The sequence below is a fragment of the Notamacropus eugenii genome, chromosome 2 (assembly GCF_028372415.1).
Source record: "Notamacropus eugenii isolate mMacEug1 chromosome 2, mMacEug1.pri_v2, whole genome shotgun sequence".
In the NCBI taxonomy this organism is placed as follows: Eukaryota; Metazoa; Chordata; class Mammalia; order Diprotodontia; family Macropodidae; genus Notamacropus; species Notamacropus eugenii.
In genome coordinates this window covers 30,324,256-30,347,073 of record NC_092873.1, presented here as the reverse complement: position 1 = coordinate 30,347,073, position 22,818 = coordinate 30,324,256, and the positions used below count along the sequence as shown (strand labels likewise).

Here is a 22,818-nt window from a genome sequence, read left to right as displayed (position 1 = left end):
CGTTCGACTATGTGCTCCACATGATTCAATATAGCAGCCATAACGGCTAGGGCAATTTTAGATTTCATTAAAACAGAGATCATGTTCAGAGCAAAGGAAATGTTAGTCTGGTTGACCTCTGCTTGAATACTGTGCTTAGTTCCGGGCAGCACATTCTAGGGCTGTCTCCTCGATCTCTCAGCCTGTTTTTCCTCCTGAACCTTAAAATTCAACATGAACAGATCTGAACGCATCATTTCCTGTCTTCTCATCTCTGCCTCTGAAGTCATCAATCCTTTAATATTGCTCATCTTTGTTAAAAACAGGCCCTCTTCTCAGTCGTCTGGCTCTGTTTTAACACTTCTTTCATTACACAAACGTGTGTGTGTGTGTGTGTGTGTGTGTGTGTTTATGTAGACACAGAGATCCGAAAGTTACTAAGTCCTTTTAATTCTACCTCTATATAACATCTGTCATCCTCTCCAGTTCCTTCATTCCTACATCCACCTCCTATTTCATGAACTTTTACCTGAATTCTTGCAATAAATTACTAACTGATATTCTCATCTCTGGTTCCTGTCTTCTCTGGTCCCTTCAACACAAAGTCAAAAAGTAATCTTCTTAGGGTACTTACCTGGCCATTCTCTTCCTGTAAAACCTTCTGTGGTACCCTACTGACTCCACTCAGAGATCATCAGAGTTGCGAAATCTTCCTTCCTCAACTATTGTCCTTTTTCATCCTCTGCCCCCTTCAATTTTCCCAAAGCACAATTATCCTTCTCCCTTACCTCCTTTACTCCAGACATAGTTTGCATGTTGTATCGCTTCATGGAAAGTAAATTCCTTGAGGTAAAGGAATGTTTGTTTTTATCATTTCACCCTACAGTAACACAGCAGACATTTGAGATGCACAGGATACATAACAGTTGCTTAGTGGTTATTAACTTGAACTGGGAGAATACATATGTAACTGGATTTATTGCCTTCATGCAATATAGAAAAAAAGCCAGGAACCATAAAAATACAATTTGAAAAATGGTGTTCAGAACAGAAATGTAAAAACCTGAAGCCTACAGGAAATGTCTTCTATTAGCTGTGATTTTTAAAAATTCATTCATCCTCATATTTGTAAAAAGGGGAAAAAGTACAATACCATAAATGACATCTGGATCATCTACAACTAATTCTTCAAATAAATCTGTAAGAGAAGTGGGGAGAAAGGGGAGAAAAAAGAAATGTGAATACTGAAAATTATTTTTTGCAATAAATTACTAACTGGTCTTCTCATCTCTGGTTCTTACCTTCTCTGGTCCATTCTATACAAAGGCATGAAATATTTTTCTTTAGGCACATAACCAGGCCATCCTCTTGCTCTAAAGTCTCCTGTGGTACCCTACCTGCCTCAGTTGCACGGACATCAGAACTATAAAACCGTCCTTCTTCAACCAATACCCATTTCTATGCTCTATCCCTCTTCAATTTCATAGAACACTATTATCTTTCTCCACTCCCTTAACCTCCTTTACTCCAGTGTTTGTAATATAGACCATAAAAAGGAGAAATTGTAGGTGAGTAAAACTATTTATAGCAACTCTTTTTGTGTTGGCAATAATTGGAAATTGAGGGAATACCTTTCAGCTGGCAATGGTTGAGCCAATTGTGGTATATGAACCTAAGGGAATATTATTTTTCTATAACAATTTTGTAAGAATTAATTCTATAAGAATTGATGAGCAGGTAGACTTGAGAAAAACCTGTAAAGACATACACAAACTGATGCTAGTGAAGCGAGCAGAAAAGAGAAACCATTGCATACAGTAACAGAAAATTTATATGATGACAAACTTCGATCGATTTAACTCTTCTCAGCAAGACAAGTATCTAAGACAATTTCAAAAGATTCGTGTTGGAAAATGCTATTGAAAACCAAAGAAAAGAATATGCAGATAGAAGGATACAATTTTCTTCTTCTTTTTTTGGGTCTTCATTCTCAGAGTTTTTCCACTGGGTTCTAATTCATCTTTACAGCATGAATGATGTGTAAGTATCTTTGATTAAAAAAACAGAATTGTGCAAATGGAAAAAAATCCACTAAAGAAAGCAACTCTTTTAAAAGTAGAAATGGCCAAGTGGAAAAGGAGGCACAAAAGCTAACTGAAGAAAATAATGTCTCCGAAATTAGACTCTGGAAATGTCCGTAAATCAGAGAAGGATTGAGTTGGTCAAACAGAAAGTCATAGAAATGATCAATAATTTTATCAAAAGAATGACAATAATGAGAAAACCCACCAAAACATGGGATGAAGTCAAAGCAGTTCTTAAGGGAAATGTTATACCTCTACATGCTTACAATGATTAAAATAGAGAAAGAGATCAATGAATTGGGCATGCAAATAAAAAAGCTAGAAAAAGAACAAATTAAAAATCTCTGAACATATGCCAGATTAGAACTGTTGGAAATCAAAAGAAAGTTAAATAAAATTTAAAGTAAGAAAACCAATGAACAAATACATAAAACTAAGATTGGTTTTATGAAAAAATCAAAAACATAGATAACACTTTAGTTATCTTGATTAAATAAGAAACAAGAAAAACCTATTCCCAGAGTCAAAAATTAAAATGGTGAATTCACCAGCAATAAAGAAGAAATTAAAGCAAGAATTAGGCACTATTTTGCTCAACTATAGGCCAATAAATCTGACACTCTTGGTGAAATGGATGAACACTTACAAATATATGAATTGTCCAGATTAATAGAAGAGAAATGAAAATACTTAAATAATCCCATTTTAGAAAAAGATATCGAACAAACAATCAACGAACTTCCTAAGAAAAAATCTCCAGGGCCAGATGGATTTGCAAGTGAATTGAACCAAACTTTTGAAGAAAAACTAATTCCTATACTATTTATGCTATTTGGAAAAACAGGTGAAGAAGGAATCCCACCAAACTTCTTTTATGACACAAATTTGCTACTGATACCTAAACCAGGAAGACTCAAAATAGATAAAGAAAATTATAGACGAGTTTCCCTAATAATATTCATGCAAAATTGTAAATGAAATGTTAACAAAGAGAGAGGGGAGGGAAGTGAGGGAGAGAGAAAAAGTTAGAACTTAAAATTTTACAAATTGAATGTTGAAAACTATCTTTACATGCAGTTCGAAAAAATACTACGAAGAAAAAAGAAAAAAAAGCCATTTAAACACTAATTGAATGTCCTTTGCACTGTTATTCAGAAAAGCAGACAAAATTTAGAAAAAGAATTAAGAAGTAAACAATTAAGATGCCTATACCGTGTTCATTTCAATAAATTTCAAACTTTCCTAACCATCTATGTTGGTTCTGAAATATTCCACTTTTCATTTAAGTGCTGACCCTATTCTTTTTTTTCAATAAAATAATGGAAACATAAACTAATGCTAGAAGGGATATCAGAGGATATCTAGTCCAACACAATTATTTTAGAGGTGAGAAAAATGCAGCTGAGGAATGTCAAGTGACTAGTTCACATTCGCACAGGTGATATTTGAATCCAGTTTTTCAGACTCTGATCTGTGTTTTTCCAATGAGAATGTGCCTGCTTCTTTTAATTTGAAATATTAAATATAATAGAATATTTTCCAGCTCCTGGGCACATAGCACTCTATCTTCAGCCTTAAGCTAAAGAGACTGTGAAAGTGGTCACTATGCAGGTCAGAATTGCAGCTTAGAAGCTGAAGGCTCTTTCGATAGCAGTATTGAGGTTCTTTTCTCTGTCTTATTAATTCACTGCAATGCAGTGAAGCAGTATTGATGACTTAAGGGAGTACAAATTATGAATTAAAGTTCTCATGCACTTATGGCGCCAAGTCACAGGAGTATTTGAATTTAAAAAATGCACAACCAAAGAGGCAGTTGTATGTCATGCTATAGACTAGTATTTAAACAGTATAAAATATTTTATAAGGGAAGATGATGAATGAAATCATTGCAGTTGACTAGCCATATTATCTATTGTCAAAATAAAAAAAAATACTTCACGAATATCAAAAAATAAATTAGCACAGAAACATAGTACTTTAGAAGGGATAGAATTTCAGAGGGCATTCCAAACTCTTTACTTTCTGTTTGTAAATGGAAACTAAATGAAAATGAAATTCAACGAGTTGAAGGAGCTAATTTGTGGAAGAGCCAGGAATACACCACATAGTCCTAACTCCTGCCTGCTTTATCTATCTACACTACAGCACTGTCTCATTGGAGAAGAATAACTTTACTTGCTTGCATTTGTCATTCCCGGCTCATGGTATTACCCACGATGAACTATGAAGGAAGATGACATTACACAATTAAAATTTTATGGTTGCAAAAAAGAAAACTGAGTATCAATATTCAGAGAGCAGGAAAAAAAGAATTTTGGATTTCAGTGTTTTGGGATAATTTATGGCTTTTCTCCCACGACCCTGAATTAAAATATCAAAGTAATCAGAATAAAGAATTAGGGAATACACAACTCCAGAAGATAATAATTTTTCAAAGTTGCAGAAAACTCATAATATTGGGTGATTCTGACAAAGAATTTAGGGTTATTCACAATTAATGTGAACACAAGAATGCAAGAGATAATGGCAAGAAAGCAAGATGTTGTTCTAGGGAAGTGAAAATGACTACCAGGCCCCAGGATCAGAATTCTAACACACTCACACTTCATGATAAGAGTCCTGTTCCCTTTGACAATATGATTTGTAAGGAAATTTGTATGCAAAGGGTTCACGATTAAAAATACTCAAGAAAGAAAAGGTTCTCAATTTATTACTACTCTAAGCTTCACCCAAAATCAATGAAGGTTTATGGTTTAAGGTAAATAGTTCCCTAACTCCGCAAGTTCAAACGAAGTGAAGAGATCATCAGTTTCAAGTCTAGTGACAAGTGAAGCGATGCGGCGCTACTTCACTTATCCATCGAATAAAGAATTTTACCAGTTTTTTGAGGAACGTAAATGGAGTGCAACAAATAAATGTCTTTTGGTGGAGAATGGGTATTTGAAGAAAAATATGTATTTTATAATAGCAATTTATAAAAATTTATTGTTCTTCTTATGACTATCCCCAGTTGTTTTAAACTTTTAAAATTCTAACACCAATAAGTTTATGTTTATACTATGATTTTGGCTGCTATAGAAAATGTTATTGGTTGCTATATATTTCATAAAATCATTGTCCACAATCAGTTATCTACCATGACCATATTTGTGAATAGTTCTTATCTCTCAGAATTCCTAGTCTTCAATTGTCTTTATATTTAGTTCTGTATTCTAGAATATAACATTTTCTTGATTGGTAAACTTCATAGATACTCCATCTTCAATGAAATTCCTTAGTACAATTATGTTTATTAAAACTGGATATGGCACTTTAAAAATATTTGCACCGAAAATTTGTTTGTATAGTTATATGATAAAAACTGAGGAATAAAACTTGACTTTTTTAGCTTTAATCGCTTGTCATAACAATTTCATGTATGTAGCTATGGATAGCCTATTTTACAAATGAACAAATGAGGGAAAATGTGGTTCACTTATCACCTGAATGGCTATAGGAAATTGAAATACGTTGTTTTGGAAAAGGTGATTTTTCAGGTAGTAATAATATATACCTACAATTAAATACTCTTTCTTCTGCCATTATGATTTCTCATTTCTTTCACGGAAGGGTTTACATAGTTCATCTCTTTCAGATAGATAGTGTAATATACCATGGTTAAAAGTACATGATAACACTTTCCTTTTAGCTCTGTTAGCATGTTCAAGTCACTTAAGCTTTCTGTTCCTCAGTTTCATCCCCATTCAAATGAGAGTACACAGAATCAGAACACCCACACGAAATTTCTCACAAGGCAATGAGTAAATTGATTTGAAAAAGAAATCTCATAAATGTGGAATGAATTCATTATTACAAGTCCTGGTCATTAAGATTCCAAAGGGCCCAGCTGGCAGGATTAAATATTAAGAGCTAACTCAGAAAATCTCCTCACATTGAAAGTTTGAATCAAGAGATTAGAAAGTCTTTCTAGGGCCATGTTGGAGATGGGCACATATGTAAATATCTACCAAAATTCTAGGAACATATATGTATTATATTTCATATCTCTGTTACAGGGCCCAGCTAACTCCTGTGGCTTTTGTATCTTCTATGGTATCTCTGACATGAAAGCTTTATGAAGATTAACGAATTTTGGAAACACTTAAAATGTATACATTTTGAAAGCTTGGATAAATGATTTACATAGAGTTCCAAAAATGGAAGAGGGCTTTGCTCATCACTTATTTTACTATTCTATCTTTATATGTCCGATCAGGTCATCTGTGTGTGTGTGTGTGGGTGGGTGTGTGTCTGTATGCAAACATGTTACAGTTATAGGAGGTCCTTATATGTTTATTTTCCCCATGTTTAAGAATCAAATATAAATAAAATTGCTAAATGTAATATATTTTAAAAGTATTCAAAGCTTTTTTGATGATTTGGTTAAATACCTTTAGAATAATGAAGAAATGTGAAAATTGGTATTGTAACCTACTTGAAGAATTTTTGGATAAAAAAGAAAATACTAACACAAAAAATATTGAGGTTGTTTTTAGTAAACAGTTCCAGGATAGTAAACTTCAAGGGTAATTTAGTAAATAATAAATAATTAGAAGTAATAAAAAATATATAAAATAAATAATAGAACAATTCCAAACGTTTTAAATAGAATATACATATATACATGTATATGTACACACGAATTTTAAGACTGCTTTTTCATTTCCATTAATTACTTCTTTGGATTTGTCAGTCCTACCTTCTTTATCCTCATCAGGTCCATGGAAAGAAACTTTTGGATCAGAAGAACTCTCCGAACTGCTGATTTGGGATGAATTGAGCTGCTTAGATTTCTTCTGTCTTTCATATGTTTCAATTTCTAGGTAATTGCTATGTATAAAATAAAATATAAACCATAATATTTCTACATCAAACAAGATAAAATTATATGCACCAAGTTTCATCATATCTCAAACTTTAAATAATTAGATTGTCACCAAAATTTTTTTATTCTTTTGATAAAGTATGTAGAGTATAACTAATTACGTATATTTACTACACCTGCACTCTGAGTCACAGCAATATAGAATTAAATATAGGCTCAGAGCTTTAGATCATCTACTCCCTCTCTTCATTTTACAGATTAAGTAACTGAGTCACGGAAAAGTTAACAGCTATCCAGCATCACACATGTATTGGGAAGCATGATTTCTCCCAAGGTATCTCTGACTCCAAATGAAGCACTTTTTCCCCTATACCAAACTGCCATTCTGTAAATTTTAATGTTGGCTGTTAATATCTATGAATTACCCCTTTTATTATCTCTCATTTGCAAGCATACCAGACGTAATGTGATTTTTTCTAAAACACACTTTTGTCTAATATAAGTGAAATGTGTCAGGTAAGGTTAAAAAACAAAGTGGACGGAGGAAAGATGGTGGAGTAGTAAGACACACATACACTAGCTCTTCCCTCATAGCCCATAAAATACGCGTCAACAACGACTCTCAACAAATTTTAGAGCAGCAGAAGCAACAGAACAAGGAAGTGAAAGAGATTCCCAGCCCAGGGTGAACTGGAAGGTCGACGGGAAAAGTCTTTTGCACCGCATGCAGAGTGGACCACAGCCTAGTCTTGGCCAGGCAACACTTGGAGGGGCAGGACCAGAACAGCCCTCAGGGGTGGAACCCACAGCAGCAGCAGGGGATCTCGATTCCCTCAACCCACATGTGCCAAAGACAACTTCAAAGGTCAGTGAGAAGGCTTTTTCAACTGCTCCCCCACTATCCCTGGCTCCAGACACTGTTAAAGGCAGCATGGTGGGGGGCAGTGGTGGCTGTGGTGGCTACGGTGGCTGTAGTGGCTGTGGCAGGTAGCAGCCAGCCTCCAATTTGTGTCCCTCAGCTTAAAACCTCTGGGGGAATTGACCAGCTGACATGAATCTCAGCTGCATGCACTAACTGGGGGTGAGGAGGAGCGCTAACATGGTCACAGATTCTGGGCAGAAAAGTTTTTGGTTGCTCCCTGTTCAGTGTTTACTCCTCTCCCTTGATTGAGCCACCTTGGAGGAACTGAGATCTTTCAAGTGTCCAGAGTATACCCTAATCTTGACAAAGGATCCAAAAGTCAAGTAACTGGTTGGGAAAGTGTCCAACAAAGAGGGGGGAGGGGAAGAATAGAGAAGAATACGTTCTTGGTGAAGAGGTATTTTCTCTGATCGTTTTGGATGAGGAAGAAGGTTGCTCACCATCAGGCGAAGACATAAACGTCAAGACTTCTGCATCCCAAACATCCAGAATAAATAGACAATGGCCTCAGGCCAAGGAAGAGCCCAAAAAGGATATTAAAAGTCAAGTTAGATAGGTGGAGGCAAAACTGGGAAGAGAAGTGAGAGTGATGCAAGAAAATCATGAAAAGTGAATCAACAGCATGCTAAAGGAGACAAAAAATGCTGAAGAAAATAAGCTTTAAAAATAGGTTAACTCACTTGGTTAAAGAGGTCCTAAAAGCCAATGAGGATAAGAATGCTTTAAAAAGCAGAATTAGCCAAATGAAAAGCAGGTTCAAAAGCTCACTGAAGAAAATAGTTTTTTAAAAATTAGAATGGAAGAGACAGACGCTAATGACTTTATGAGAAACCAAGATCTAACAAAACAAAATGAAAAGAATGAAAAAATGGAAGAGAATGTGAAGTATCTCATTGCAAAATCAACTGACCTGGAAAAGAGATCCAAGACAGACTATTTAAAATTATGGGACTATCTGAAAGCCATGATCAAAAAAAGAGCCTAGACATCATCTTTCATGAAATGCTCAAGGAAAACTGCCCTGATATTCTAGAATCAGAGGGCCAAATGAATATTGAAAGAATCCATCAATCATCTCCTAAAAGAGGTCCAAAAAGAGAAACTCCTAGGAATATTGTAGTCAAATTCCAGAGTTCCCAGGTCTAGCAGAAAATATTGCGAGCACCTAGAAAGAAACATTTCGAGTATTGAGGAAATACAGTCAAGATAATAGAAGCTCTAGCACCTTCTATATTAAGGGAACAAAAGGCTTGGAATAGGATATTCCGGAAGTTAAAGCACCTGAGATTAAAACAAAGAATCACGTACCCAGCAAAACTGAGTATAATACTTCAGAGGAAAAAATGGTCATGCAAGGAAACAGAGGACATTCAAGCATTCTTGATGAAAAATCAAGAACTGAAAAGAAAATTTGGCTTTCAAACACAAGAATGAATAGAAGCATGAAAAGGTAAACAGGAAGGAGATATCACAAGGGACTTACTAAATTTGAACTGTTTACATTCCTACATGGAAACATAATATAGGTAACTTTTGAAACTTTTTTTATCTTGGTAGACAGAGGGATTATAAACACACACAGACATATACATATACATATATGTGTGTATATAAATATGTGTGTGTGTCTATATATAGAGAGAGAGAGAGTAAGAGAGAGAGCACATGGTGAGCTGAATAAGAAGAAATCATATCTAAAAAAAGAAAATTAAGTGATGAGAGAGGAATATATTGGGAGGAGAAAGGAAGAAATGGAATGAGGCAAATTATCTCTCATAGAAGAGGCAAGAAAAACTTTTCCAATGGAGGGGAACAGAAGGGAGGTGAGAGAGAAAAAGGGACGCTTACTCTCATCACATGTGGCTCAAGGAAGCAATAACATGCACACTCAATTTGGCATCACAATCTATCTTACACTACAGGAGAGACGGGAACAAGCAGGGTAGAGGAGATGATGGAAGAGCGGGCAAATGAGAAGAGAGAGTAATTAGAAGTGAACACTCTTGAGGAGGGACAAGGTCAAAAGCGAGAATAAAAGAAATGGGGGGCATGATAGGATGGAGGGAAATATAGTTAGTTTTACACAACGTGACTATTTGTGGAAGTCATCTGCAAAACTACACATACATAGCCTATATTGAATTGCTTCCCTTGTCAGTGGGGATGGATGGGGAGAGAGGAAGGAAGAGATGTGAGAACTCAAAGTTTTAGGAACAAATATTGAGAATTGTTTTTGCATACACCTGGGAAATAAGAAATACAGGTAATGGGGTATAGACATTTATCTTGCACTACAGGACAAGAGAGAAGATGGGGATAAGGGAAGGGAGGTAGTGTTAGAAGGGAGGCCACATTGGTGGAAGTGGCCATCAGAATGCAAGGTGTTTTGGGGTGCGGGCAGGGGAGAGATGGGGAGAAAATATAGAACTCAAAATTTTGTGGAAATAAATGTGGAAATCTTAAAATAACAAAAAAACTCACTTCTCTAAATCACACCTTATAAGTAAATTATAGAACTTTTATGAAGATAAGATAATAAAATGTATGTAAAACATCAGAAAACCTTAAAGATGGCAGCTATTGTCATCATCATTATTACTTCTGAAAATTCTGTTCTCAGATTACCTGACTCTACTTTGTAGCCTGTCTCGTGTTTGTTTCCTCTTGAACCTGGATGACCTAACTTGCCCATTTGCCTAATTTCTTCTAAGTTCCTTGAAGTATGCTGGCCAGATGCTTGCTATATTATGCAGCTATGAAAGTCGCAGGCAGTCTCAGTTGTATAAAAGAAAAAGTATTTTACATGCAACTATGTAAAAATAATTAGAATTATAATGTTACTACTTACAGGACATGAAGAGTGTCAATAGCAAAGTCTTCAGCTTTCTTTCCATTTTTATCTTTACGAGAGATATCAATATCATATTTAAGAAGCAGGCTGATCACACCGCTTGGTTCAGAACTGGCAGCAATCATCAGAGGTGTTCTAGAGTGCCAAAGAAACAATTCACATTTAAAAATTTAAACTAGTGACATGTAATTTGATGTTTCTTGATATGTTTCAACAGGATCATATGTCCTATATGAGTCAACATGCATGTGGAACATGAACACTTAGTGATGGATATGAGTACTTTTACTATTTATGTGCAGCACGAAAAATGGCAATTAAGACCAACATGACAGATAAGAAAAAGAGGGCTTTTTTGGTCCCCATAGAGTTTTAGCAAGGACTGTAAAATTTAAGGATTTATGACAGAGAAGAAGAGAGGGTGTCAAAGTCACTTGTTTACAACAGTTCAGGACTTTCAGAAGGACCATTCACAGAGTTTCCATTTGTCTACTAGCCTTCAAAGTCAAGTGGAGGGTCTTTGCAAATGATTGGATTAGAAATTGACAACTCACTCCGTTGCTATTCCAATGCCACTTCCAAATGTGGAGCTGACCCTTGGTTGTCAAAGGTTAATCCAGAACAAGCTATCTTATGTCTTCACAAACCTACAAGTCCTTGACCGTGGATATAGCAATGAATTCTGCTGTTTAAAGACAAGTCCAGAAAGATTCATCACCAGAAAGCAAGCACCACTTGATTTGAGGAATGCCCATTAAGTCATGAAGGCAGTTGATTAAGAGTTAGTGTGATTATGAGCTGCACTAGTAGAGAGAATTTCCATGATGAGAACACAAATTTTCTAAAATACCGAGTTTTTGGTATGCTGAATGATTCATGGACTTTCTGCCTCAGGCAGTATTATACCAATATTAGTAATGTCAAGTAGAGGTTTGCTACCCATTGGCTACTTAGCGATAACAATACAACAGGCTGACTCTGCTAAATGCTGAAATAGTTTAAGAAGTATCCTCACTGATGAAATCATGGATATTTTAAAGGTATTTTGAAGGGTTAATAAGCTCTTTCTAGCAGGTAGAAATATTCATTCTGTTTAAAGTTTCTGTCTCATCCAAACTATCAATAGCAAACATAATAAGAGCCCAAAAGGAGCTAGTGAATTACAATTGGGTGGGAAATAAGGGATTACGAGAAAGACTGAAACGAATGGAGTCATCAACTCTGGCATTAGTGGTTAATATCATATGTTTTAAAATATGAGCTTTTTTAGATAGTGTTTAATTCTGGGGACCAAGATGGTGGAGTAAGCAGCAAATTTCCATAACTTTCCCACATTTACCTCCAAACAACCATAAAATAGTGCCCCTAAACAAATCCTGGAACACCACAATCAGCAAAAATATGGGGTGAAACAATCTTTGAGACCAAGAAATTTGGAAGGTTGGCAGGAAAGGTCTTCCTTACCTGGGAAAAAGGGAGCACAGTCCAGGACAGGAAGTGTCCCACTAGGCCAGGAGTAAGCCCCACCTCAGCAAAGCAGTGGTAGGTCATGAGCCCCAGTATGGTGGAACAGGGCAACGGCAACAGCAGGACCACCCATGTGCCTCAGAATAGGCAGGAGCAACGGCAGACTCCAGCTCTGAGAACCCACATGCCTTCACCAGAGCCCCAGGCAAACAGGTAGGCTCCATCCTTACAGGTGCTTAAGCAAACAGCCATCCCCCTGTGGCTACAATGACAAATGCTTCAGTGTGTCCTTAGGGAAATGCAAAAACACTCCACCAGCCATAGCACATGCCAGACATCAGCATCAGAACATCAGTTCAACATCAGGCAAACTGTCAGACTCCTACTTCCTACAGCAGTGCCAGTCATCTCCACTCCCACCCCCTTAGCACAGCTCCAGACAAGAGTGTCCGCAATGGACCTCAGTAGAATATCAGTGCAGCACAAGGTAAACAGTCATGACCTGTAGACCCTCACACAAGAAGCCTGAAACAGTGCTCTTTCCACACTGCGAGCAGAGCTCAAATTGAAAAGAAATTGACACTGAAAAGAAAGAAAAAAGACCAAAAAATATGAGCAAAACAACCACAATTTTAAAAAATCTGCCCATAGAAAGTTATCGTGGTCACATGGAATATGGAGAAAAAAATTCAGTGGAGGACAATTTCAAAACACCTATAGGCAAAACCCCAAAGAAAAAGGAGATGTGTTCTCAGTCCCAGAGAAAGCTCGTGGAACAGATTAGACAGGAACTTAAAAATCGTAGAAGAGAGGTACAAGAAAAAGTGGGAAAAGAAATGAGAGTGATCCAAGAGAATTACGATAATATGAAAGATGCAATTCAACCAATGACATGAGCACAATTACAAAACACTTTTCACACAAATAAAGTCAGATCAAAATAAATGGAAAAATGTCAGTTCCTCATGAATAGGCCAAGCTAATATGATAAAAATGACAACTCTACCAAAATTAATTGACTTATTGAGTACCATACCAATCAAACTACCAAACATTATTTTTTAGAGATTAAAAGAATAAAATTCATCTGGAGGAACAAAAGGTCTAGAATATCAAGAAAATTAATGAAACGTTATGCAAGGGAAGCTGGCCTAGCTCTACTGGATCTAAAAGTGAATTGTATAAAGCAGCAATCATCCAAACTACTTGATACTGCCTAAGAAACAAAATGCTGAATCTATGCAATAGATTAGGTATCCAACACACCATAGTCAATGACAACAGTAATCTATTGTATGATAAACCCAAAGGCTCTTTAAGGAATAAGGATAAGGATAAGAATGGACAAAAACTGCTGGAAAAACTGGAAAAAAGGACTCGTGACAGAAAATATAATCCACATCCAGAGAAAGAACTAGGAGTCTGAATGGAGATTGAAGCATACTATTTTCCCTTTTTTTGCTTTTTCTGTCTTCGGATTTTTCCCTTTTATTCTAATTCTTCTATCACAACATGACTAGTATAGAAATAGGTTTAATACGATTGCACATGTACAGCCTATATCAGGTTACATACGGTCCTGGGAAGGGGAGAGGACAAAGAAAAAGGGAGAGCAGGGAAGGAAAACATTTTTGAACTCAAAATCTTAAAAAAGGGAAAGTTGAAAACTAAGTATGAACAATTAAACTTAAAAAGAAAACAAGTGAGAGAAGAAATCGAGAGAACATAGTGCTTTCCTCGGCCTCAAATATTAAAAGAACCAGGAGAAGGCTCCAGTGTCTTTCTGGGATCCTCTATGAAGAATTCATGGATTGACAAGTCAAAAATTATGTGAGATTAAAAGGCATGGCAGAATTAAAATCTGAACCAGGAGCATTATAAGATCATTCCTATTATTCTTACATTGATTTGTATTTGCTAATGCACATATCCTTAAGGATAACCAAAGGAAGAAAGAGCAAAAATTACACACTTCAATTCTCATGGGTGACACGAAGATTATTTCATATAGAGAATCAATTGCATCACTAGTGCACAAAACTTCTGTGTGATGATCTTCAGTAAAAAATCAGTTTAAAGTCAAATAGAGAAAATTGCAAATAGATATCACCAATTCACATTGGATGGTATGCCCGCAGGAACTGCCTTCCCTGTTATAGAAATAGAAATAATAACATTTCTTTTCATACTTGATGTTTGTGGACATTTTCATCCATTTACAATGATGATCAATTCCAATTACTGTTGTTCACTAAGAGTTACATGATTTAAGTTGTTCTTATTCCTTTAGTGTCTTTCCCCTCTTTTTTGTTGCAAACTTTAATTACAGTACCTGTCAAAACTATCTGAGGCATTCACATTTGCTCCATGCTTTAATAAAAGATCCACCATATCTCGGTCATTTTCTATAACTGCAAGCAAGAGTGGTGTAAGGTCTTCCTGCAAAATCATATTAAAGATATGGTTACAGTATGCAAGAAATATTTATACACTTCAATTCAGTTTAAGGCATTTTGTGAACATCTGTGAACTTGCTAACTAACATGCCAAGGAAGTATGGGACAATGGAACTTTGGAGAGAAGAACAGGGCATAAATCCTGCTCCTGTTGAGTAATTTCTGTGTGATCATAAGCAAGTTGTTTCATCTATCTGGAACTTAGTGTCCTCATATATAAAATGACCAAATGAAAGTAGAATGCCTCTGGGAATTCTTCCAGCGATTAATTTGTGACCAGGACATAGAAACCCAAAATTTGTAAGAGACTGTTTCATATTACTTTAGGAGTATCCTCCTTTCTTGCTATCTTCATGTCATGACAAGTTATTGTCTGCATGCAGCCAACCTTATTTCCACTGTACTCTGCCAAGCTAAAACTATATTCTGGTCAGTTTTAAGGTTGCCTGGTTCTCTTCACCCGTTCCCCTGAAGTGTGTACAACCAACCTCAAAACTCAAGAAAATCTCGCCTCGACGTGGTTAAATCTGGAAGAAAGTCATTCCCTTGACATTTTCCCTCCCTTCCCAACCCTTCATATGTATAATTTATTTTGTTTTCTCACTCAAGTGGCAGTGACTAAGAGCTAAAGCTTTTTTTTAAAATTCAGGCATTGTTCAGTAATTTCAGAAAGGGAATGACATAGTGTTTAGGAAATAGAAAAAAACAAAAACAAAAAACAAACCTACATACACGTAAGAATTTGTTCTTGTGAAAATTCTGTGTAGTTGTATGCTTAATAAGAACACATTTTTAGAAGATCATTTTTAAAAACATTATGGCATTTCTACATGACAAATTACCATTGCATTATCACAAGTAAAGGACTACAGGTAGAAAAGCACTGTAGACAAGTATCTCATGGAAACATTGCATTCTGAGGAGCAGACCTAACATATCATGCGAAGGAAATGCTGACTAGACAGTTGTGATGCAATGAATAGAGAGCTAGCCTCAACGTCAGTAAGACCCTGATTCAAGGTCTGCTGCCTATACTGGCTGGGTGACACTGGGAAGTTCCTGGTCATTTCAGCATTTCAGAACACTCCCTGAGTCAGGACTTCGTTACTTTTTTGTGTGTCATGGACACCTTTTCAGGATACCATTTTTAAATACCTAAAATATAAAGAATGCAAAGGAAGCCAATGACTATAACTATAGTTTGAAATAACTATAAAGTAAAAGTTGATTTTTTTTAAATTAATGGATCCTAGGTTAAGAATCCCTACTCTAAGATTAAATTTCAGAACAGATGCTGGTCTAAAGCAGTAAAGGGAAGTTCTACATTTGGAGGTCAGATGTCAATGAAATTGTCTCCTCTGATCTCCCTTGCCATCAGAAAATTCGAAAGGACAATGAACTTTGACTACAGAACTATTTTAAGTTATTTTCATTAAATAAATGCTTCCAAGAATATATGAAATATAAATATGTGAATTGGACATTAACTGATTTACATGTTTTAACTTACAAAATACTCTGTTAACAAGAGGTGGGATTCTACCTTGTTTCTTGCTTCCATTACTACATTATGCTTAAGCAGCTCGGCTGCTATCTTGATGTTATGTCCACAGGCAGCATAGTGAAGTGCAGTGTTGTGGTAGTTATCCCGATGAAGAGTGTCTGCACCATGTTCCAGCAGGATAGCTGCACACTCCTCCTGCTGACACTCTACTGCCTGTCAATATAATGGAGAGAAAGAGGTAATAGGTACTCTAAGATAAAATTCAGTATATTAAAATATCATTCATGGTATTTAAATGAGTAAAGCATATTTTCTTAATCTGAGAGAAACCAAAAGACATTAAATAGACCAAAATGGTTAACTAGAGCATACCTTTATTAAAGGTGTTTGACCGTTATTGTCAAATAGGTTTAACTTGCATTTTTTCTCTACTAAGAGGGCCACAACATCTGGAAATCCATGAGCACAGGCCAGGTGGAGTGGTGTCCTATGGAAATGAGAGGGCGATATGATTGCTTCATAATTACAAAAACCAAAATTGTTCTATTATTATATACTGTAGTTCTAACATAGAAAAATTTTAACATAGCAATATAAAAATAAAAATTATTATGATGCCTGAAATGTAAATCACTGCCAAAATATATATTAGTGGTCACTACTGTCACCTGAAGAAACCTACAATATGTATTAGCTCTCATTACTGGATATGATGAACAAAAGTGCCTGGGGGACAAAGAGCAGTATATTTAGATTTCACTAGAGACTGGCATGGAAACTTTGCTCAGTTTCTGACCTCAAGTGGTTCTCCTCTCCATAGGGAACTTGATGGTCCCTTGTACTTTGAGACACACCATATTGATGCCAGTCTTAGTGCAGACACCCTACTGGCATAGCCCACTGCAGCTCAGAACTCATGAGTCCAAGAGATCTGCCAGCCTCAGCCTCTCTGGCAACTGGGATAATAGGTGTGCATCACCTTGGTTGGCTGTTAATTCTAATAATAACTTTTTACACTAAGAGGATTCATAATTACAAAGTATTTAGTAAGGCAGGTGCCTCAGGGGGAAAAAAACATTTTCAAATTTGTATATTGTGTATTGCGACAAGCACATATGCATATGTGTGTGCAATCTCCACTAAAGCCATACTGCAATGCAACATTGGACAGGTGAAGGGGCTCTGTGATGCTAAAAGCTATCCCAGCAGGGTGCAAGTTTTGGTAGCTCTACCATGCTGGCAAGGTAAAAGCCTGGTATGTCTGCTGTCCACAGATCAACCTAACTAAGCTGATAAAGATTTCACCAGGTTATTCAAAGGAGGATGAATTGTTTTATCAAAAGTCAGTCTCAAAGATGAGCTGTGTTGTTCAGTCTTTCAGTCATGTTTAACTCTTAGTGAACCCCATTTGGGGTTTTCTTGACAAAAGATGTTGGCATGGTTCCCCATTTCCTTCTCCAGTTCATTGTAATAATGAGGGAACTGAAGCAAACAGGATTCAGTGACTTGCCCAGAGTCACAGAGTGAATCAATGCCTGAGGCCAGAGTGGAACCCACACAGATGAGTGTTCCTGACTCCAGGCCCAGCATTCTATCCATTGATTTACCTAGCTGCCTCTGGCTGATCATCGGCCAAGTTGTAAAGAGGTCATGGTATGTATGTGTGTATGTGTTTGTCCTTCGTTGCTGAAGAAGACCATGTCACCAGAGAAATAATGAAATGACTTGCACTGACTTTGTTTTGAGTGAAGGAGGGCTGTGCAGGCCACCAGCCTCACTTCTCTTCCAAAACCATCTGAATCCAGTGACCAGATATTCAGCAAGATGACTGGAGATAATCCAGCTTAAGTGGCTTGCCCAAGGTCACACAGCTAGTGAGTGTCAAGTGTCTGAGGTGAGATTTGAACTCAGGTTCTCCTGACTCCTGCACTGGCTCTATCCACTGTACCACCTACCTGCCCCTTAAGGTTCATGATATGTACTGGTGGAGGGAATATCCATACCAACAATATCACGTATTCCTGAAATAATGAATGTGGATCTAAATACTCAAAGATCGATAGTTTTCATTTTTCTTCTTCCTCGGGACTCCCTGTTTGCCTTTTCCCTCATGCCTTCTTCACATGGGGAGAGGAAACAGCTCTTCCTTTTCCTCTTCCCAGCTGCAATGATGATGTGCTTGGATGAAGCCAGAGAAGTAAGGCAACTAGTATGTAGTAAGTATTTACTGTGTCCCAGACACTGGGCTAAGCACTTAACAAATGTTCTCTCATCTGATCCTTGTCATAACCTTGGGAAGTAGGTGCCATTATTAGCCTCATTTCCTAATTGAGCAAACAGAGACAAAGAATGATTAAGGAATTTGCTCAGGGTCACACAACTAGAAAGTATCTGAGGATGAATTTGAATTCAGGTCTTCCTGACCTTCCAGGCACAATACCCTATCCACAGTCAAAAATCATTTTTGACCAAGACAATATTATCTTAACTTCGTAATTATACAAAACATAAAAAGCAACACTCAATCTTATTTCTGTGTCTCTTGAAAATATTGGATGCTAATGCTTCCAGAAAAAAAGGGGAAGATGAAATGAAGCCTTTGATTATGGAGATTGTGAAGGGAACTAAAATAAATTTGAGATTGGTTCATACAGTTTACACTCATTTTCTATTTTTGAATCCAGTTGCATCCCATCCCTATCAGCTATGATTAGGGTAGGATCTTATTTTATTCAGGAAAGGGACAAAAAGAAATGGGAATCAGGGTAAAAGAGCCAGGGTAGACAGAGATATTCCTGGGAAGGCATTGGGAGAGAGAGGGGAAGGAAGTTAAATTACTTCAGCAAGAAACCGAGTTATGGGTGGTGAAAGAAATCAGAAAGTAAGGAAGCAAAACAGCCTCAAATGTTAGGGTAAAGGATCATGAAAGAGAAAGATATCGGGTCAGCCATCACACTGACTGAGTGGCAATATGGGGGGAGGCCAACTTCGTTGCTGTCTATTTTAGGGAAGAATATAACCACAAAGACAGAGGAACGACAAGAATCTGTGACAACTTTCAATCGGAATTCACATGTAGTTGCTGTTAGCAATTACAACTTTCATCATTCTAGGAATGTTTCTTTCCATGTTAAGTACAGTTAGTCTTCAAACTAGGGGATAATTATCTAGTTGACATATCATGCAGGCTCAACAGGCTAGCATTCTCTTCATAAGTGTTCATATTGAACACTTTGAAAAGTATCTCAACCTTGAGAATGGACTAGCACTAAACTGTATAGTGACTGGTGGTAGGTTTTTCTTTTCCTTCAGTTTCAGATAACATTTGATTATAAACAAAGTTTCCTACACTCATTTCTGTAATCATCACTCTATTTTAATTGCTTTTTTAATAATCACCTCAACAAAACAACATATATTTATGGAAAGGGCAAAAGTTATTAGTCTGCAAATCACAGCATGTGTGTCAGAGGAAGGTGAGTAAGGATAGTCAGAGAATCATGAAAGCCTTTGGTTTCAACCACTTCAGTGAGCCAATTCTCCAGCTGCTTTAACCCATGAGGCTGTCCTCACATATCCATTCCTAATTTGGCTCTAAAAAATGTGAAGGCAGATGAACTGACATGAACCTATGTTCATAGGAAACATGGAAATGTCTGCATTTCTTGGCTTTTAGACAACTGAAAATATTAATAAAAACTCATAATATAGCTATCACTTTTAATTTTGAAGGCTGATGTATGACTAATATTGGAAATTACATTCAATATATGGGTCGTGGTTACAACAAGTCAACGTTTCATTGTTTCTAAGAACACATCTCATATTATTTTTGTACATTTTCACCAAATAAGAAACTATATGTAATTCAATTGGGACACTCTGAACCGTCACATTTCCATCCTGGATTCCACAGATTTTCAATATTTAAGAAACAAAGTAAACAAACAAAAAAGATATATATGGCCTTGAAAATTATATTTGGAACTTAACTTCCCTATGGATAATTTAAGTGACTCATGTTTAAAGGTCCCCATGCATATGTTTTTGAATAAACTACAGAAAGGGAGCACAGTATGGTGGATAGAAAGCCAGCCTTGATGCTGGCAAGATCTACCTCTGACTCACACTGACAGTGTGACCTCTCAGGGATCTGAGCAATTTTCTAAGATTCTAACTTGCTGGAAAGCTACTGGCCTGCAGTGTAAAGGGAATTCTCTATACCAATGACACCACATATTCAGTCCACATCCCATGAGAAACTCTAACACACACATTTAATCAGATGGCTGTATTAAGCATGTTGAGAGAGTAAGGAAGCAGATTCTATAAAATATACATGAAAAACAGTCTCCTTACACTCCCCACAGTAGCCAAAAGTCAAACCTCTTCATCCCTCCTCAAATCTCCCAAGTTTCACTCTGCACTTCCTCAGCTAAAAATCTTGCCTCATATTTGGCTGAAAATAATTGAGACCATTACCTGAGATCTCCCTGCCCCACTTCTTCTCATCTAACATTATCCAAATGCCTTCTGTCACTATCTCCTTCATCATCCATCTCACAAGAAGAGATAACTCTTCTCCTTACCCATGAACAAACTTCTATAGGTACAAGTGATTCCATTCTATCATATCTCCTGCAGCATATCACCCTCCCCTCTAATTCATATTCTGGTTTTCTTCAAATCATTCCCTGCCTAGTGGCTACTTCCCTGCTTGCCTACAAACATGCCCACAACTTCTTCCCCATTGCCAAAATCATTTTTACTTCATTAATCTTTCCTCGTTCTCATCCTACATTTCTCATCTCGTTTGTGTCTAAATGCTCTAAGAGGATCATTGATTATACGTGTCTGCACCTTCTCTCTGGGCCCTTTCTTTAAACCCTACAGACTTGAGCTCAGCGTGTGGAGTGCAGAACAGCACAATGCAGCAGCGACAGGACCAGGAACAGGCTTCAAGGCACCACCGCTAGCAGTTCCCAGATTGCTCAACCCACAAACGCCACAGACAGCTTTAAAGATGAGTAGGAGGGCTCCTTCAGCCAGGAGAGGGGAGAGGAATCTGGACCTCCAGCAGCAGGCACTGCAGCTGCAACTTTTGGAGACTTCTGCCTAGAGCCCCTGGGGGCATTGAGCCACTGATCTGATTCTCAGCTCTGAGCTCCACCCATGGATGAAAAGGAGCACTGGCAATGGAAATGGGGATGGTTGTGGTGAGGAAATTTCATTTACAGGTTCTAGGCAGAAAAGTTTTTGATTGCTCCCAGACCAGTGTGCAGGCCAGGAAGGGAGTAAACTCCTCTACCTTGACTGTGCCACTTTGGAGGAACTGAAAATTTACAGGTCCGCAGAAGATGCTCTCTTCTTGACAAAGGACTCACAAGTCAAATAACTGGCTGGGAAAATGCCCAGAAAAGGGACAAAAAGAAGACAACAGAAGGTTACTTTCTTGGTGAACAGGTATTTTCTTCCTTCTGTTAGGATGAGGAATAAGAAAGCATTACCTCAGAGGAAGTCAAGGCTTCAGTGTCCAAAACCTCCAAAATAAATATGCAATGGTCGCAGACCATGGAAGAGCTCAAAAATGATTTTGAAAATCAAGGAAAAGAGGTGGAAGGAAAATTGGGAAGAGAAATGAGAGGTATGCAAGAAAATCATGAGAAGTGAATCAACAGCTTGCTATAGGAGACCCAAAGAAATGCTGAAGAAAGTAACACCTTTGATTTTCCGATTCCAGGAGTCAAGATGGCAGAGTGATTGGTAATTGCTATTTCCTTCGCCTTGATGACCTTGACCAGAACAGAGATTATTTCCCTGGAAAAAACCCTGGAACAGTGGGAGCAGCAGAAGGGGTAAACACACTCGCAGCACAAGAGGCTAGAAAGATCGCTAAGAAGGGTTCCTCATGCTGTGGCCCAAAGGCGATCAGTGCAGGATCAGAGCTGTCCCAGGTAGTCCCACTCCAACAAACTGGATGAAGTTCCTGAATCCCAGGGAGGTGAAGTCAGCAACTGTCAACGCCAGGACCACAGACATGCCTCAGCACCCCAGTGGAATCAGGAAGACATGAGCACAGAAAGCTGACCTTCCCTATGCTCTAGCTGAGCAGAGGAGCTGCCTGCATCCAGATCAACCCTCCCCCACAACTGACGAGCTTCTTCCAGGGTAATTGTGGGGAAACCCAAAAAGTCCTAACTGGCCTCCACTGTCAAACACTAGCTAGCTCAGCACGAGGTAAGCGGCAGCATTTAATTTCTAGCTGAAAGAACCAGAGGCCACAACACACAAAGTCTCAAGTTTTAGGCACAAGAAATATGGGACAGAGCTCCCTATGCCACAGATGCAGAGAACTACCTTAAAAGTCAGGAAAAGGGTTATTATCATGAGTAAAAAGCAACACAGAAAAGAAAAGACCACAGAATCTTTCTATGGGGACAAGAACTAAAGCACAAATACCAAACAGGTCAGCAGTGAGAGTGTGCTCCCATCTGAAATTTCAGAAGGGAATATGAACTGGTGGAAAAAACAAAGAGCCTTCTTGAAAGAGCTCTGCAAGAATTTTAAAACCCATATTATAGAAATAGAAGAAAAACTGACCAATGATTTTGAAAATATAGAAAAGGGTGCACTGAAGAGAACAGCTCTCTATAAAGGAAAATTGGACAAATGGAAAAGGAAGTACAAAACC

At 37.4% G+C, this 22,818-nt stretch overlaps 1 protein-coding gene across 1 annotated transcript in view; it reads right to left on the bottom strand.

The window, feature by feature from the left end:
• Positions 1 to 22,818, bottom strand: part of LOC140524845 (uncharacterized) — a 52,734-nt gene that overhangs the window by 16,771 nt on the left and 13,145 nt on the right. The window contains exons 2-7 of the mRNA XM_072639682.1: positions 16,500 to 16,614; positions 16,167 to 16,340; positions 14,500 to 14,606; positions 10,698 to 10,835; positions 6,802 to 6,932; positions 1,133 to 1,177 (exon numbers count right to left, since the gene is read on the bottom strand). Coding sequence (XP_072495783.1) covers positions 1,133 to 1,177; positions 6,802 to 6,932; positions 10,698 to 10,835; positions 14,500 to 14,606; positions 16,167 to 16,340; positions 16,500 to 16,614 — 710 coding nt within the window. The remainder of the gene's footprint in view (positions 1 to 1,132; positions 1,178 to 6,801; positions 6,933 to 10,697; positions 10,836 to 14,499; positions 14,607 to 16,166; positions 16,341 to 16,499; positions 16,615 to 22,818) is intronic.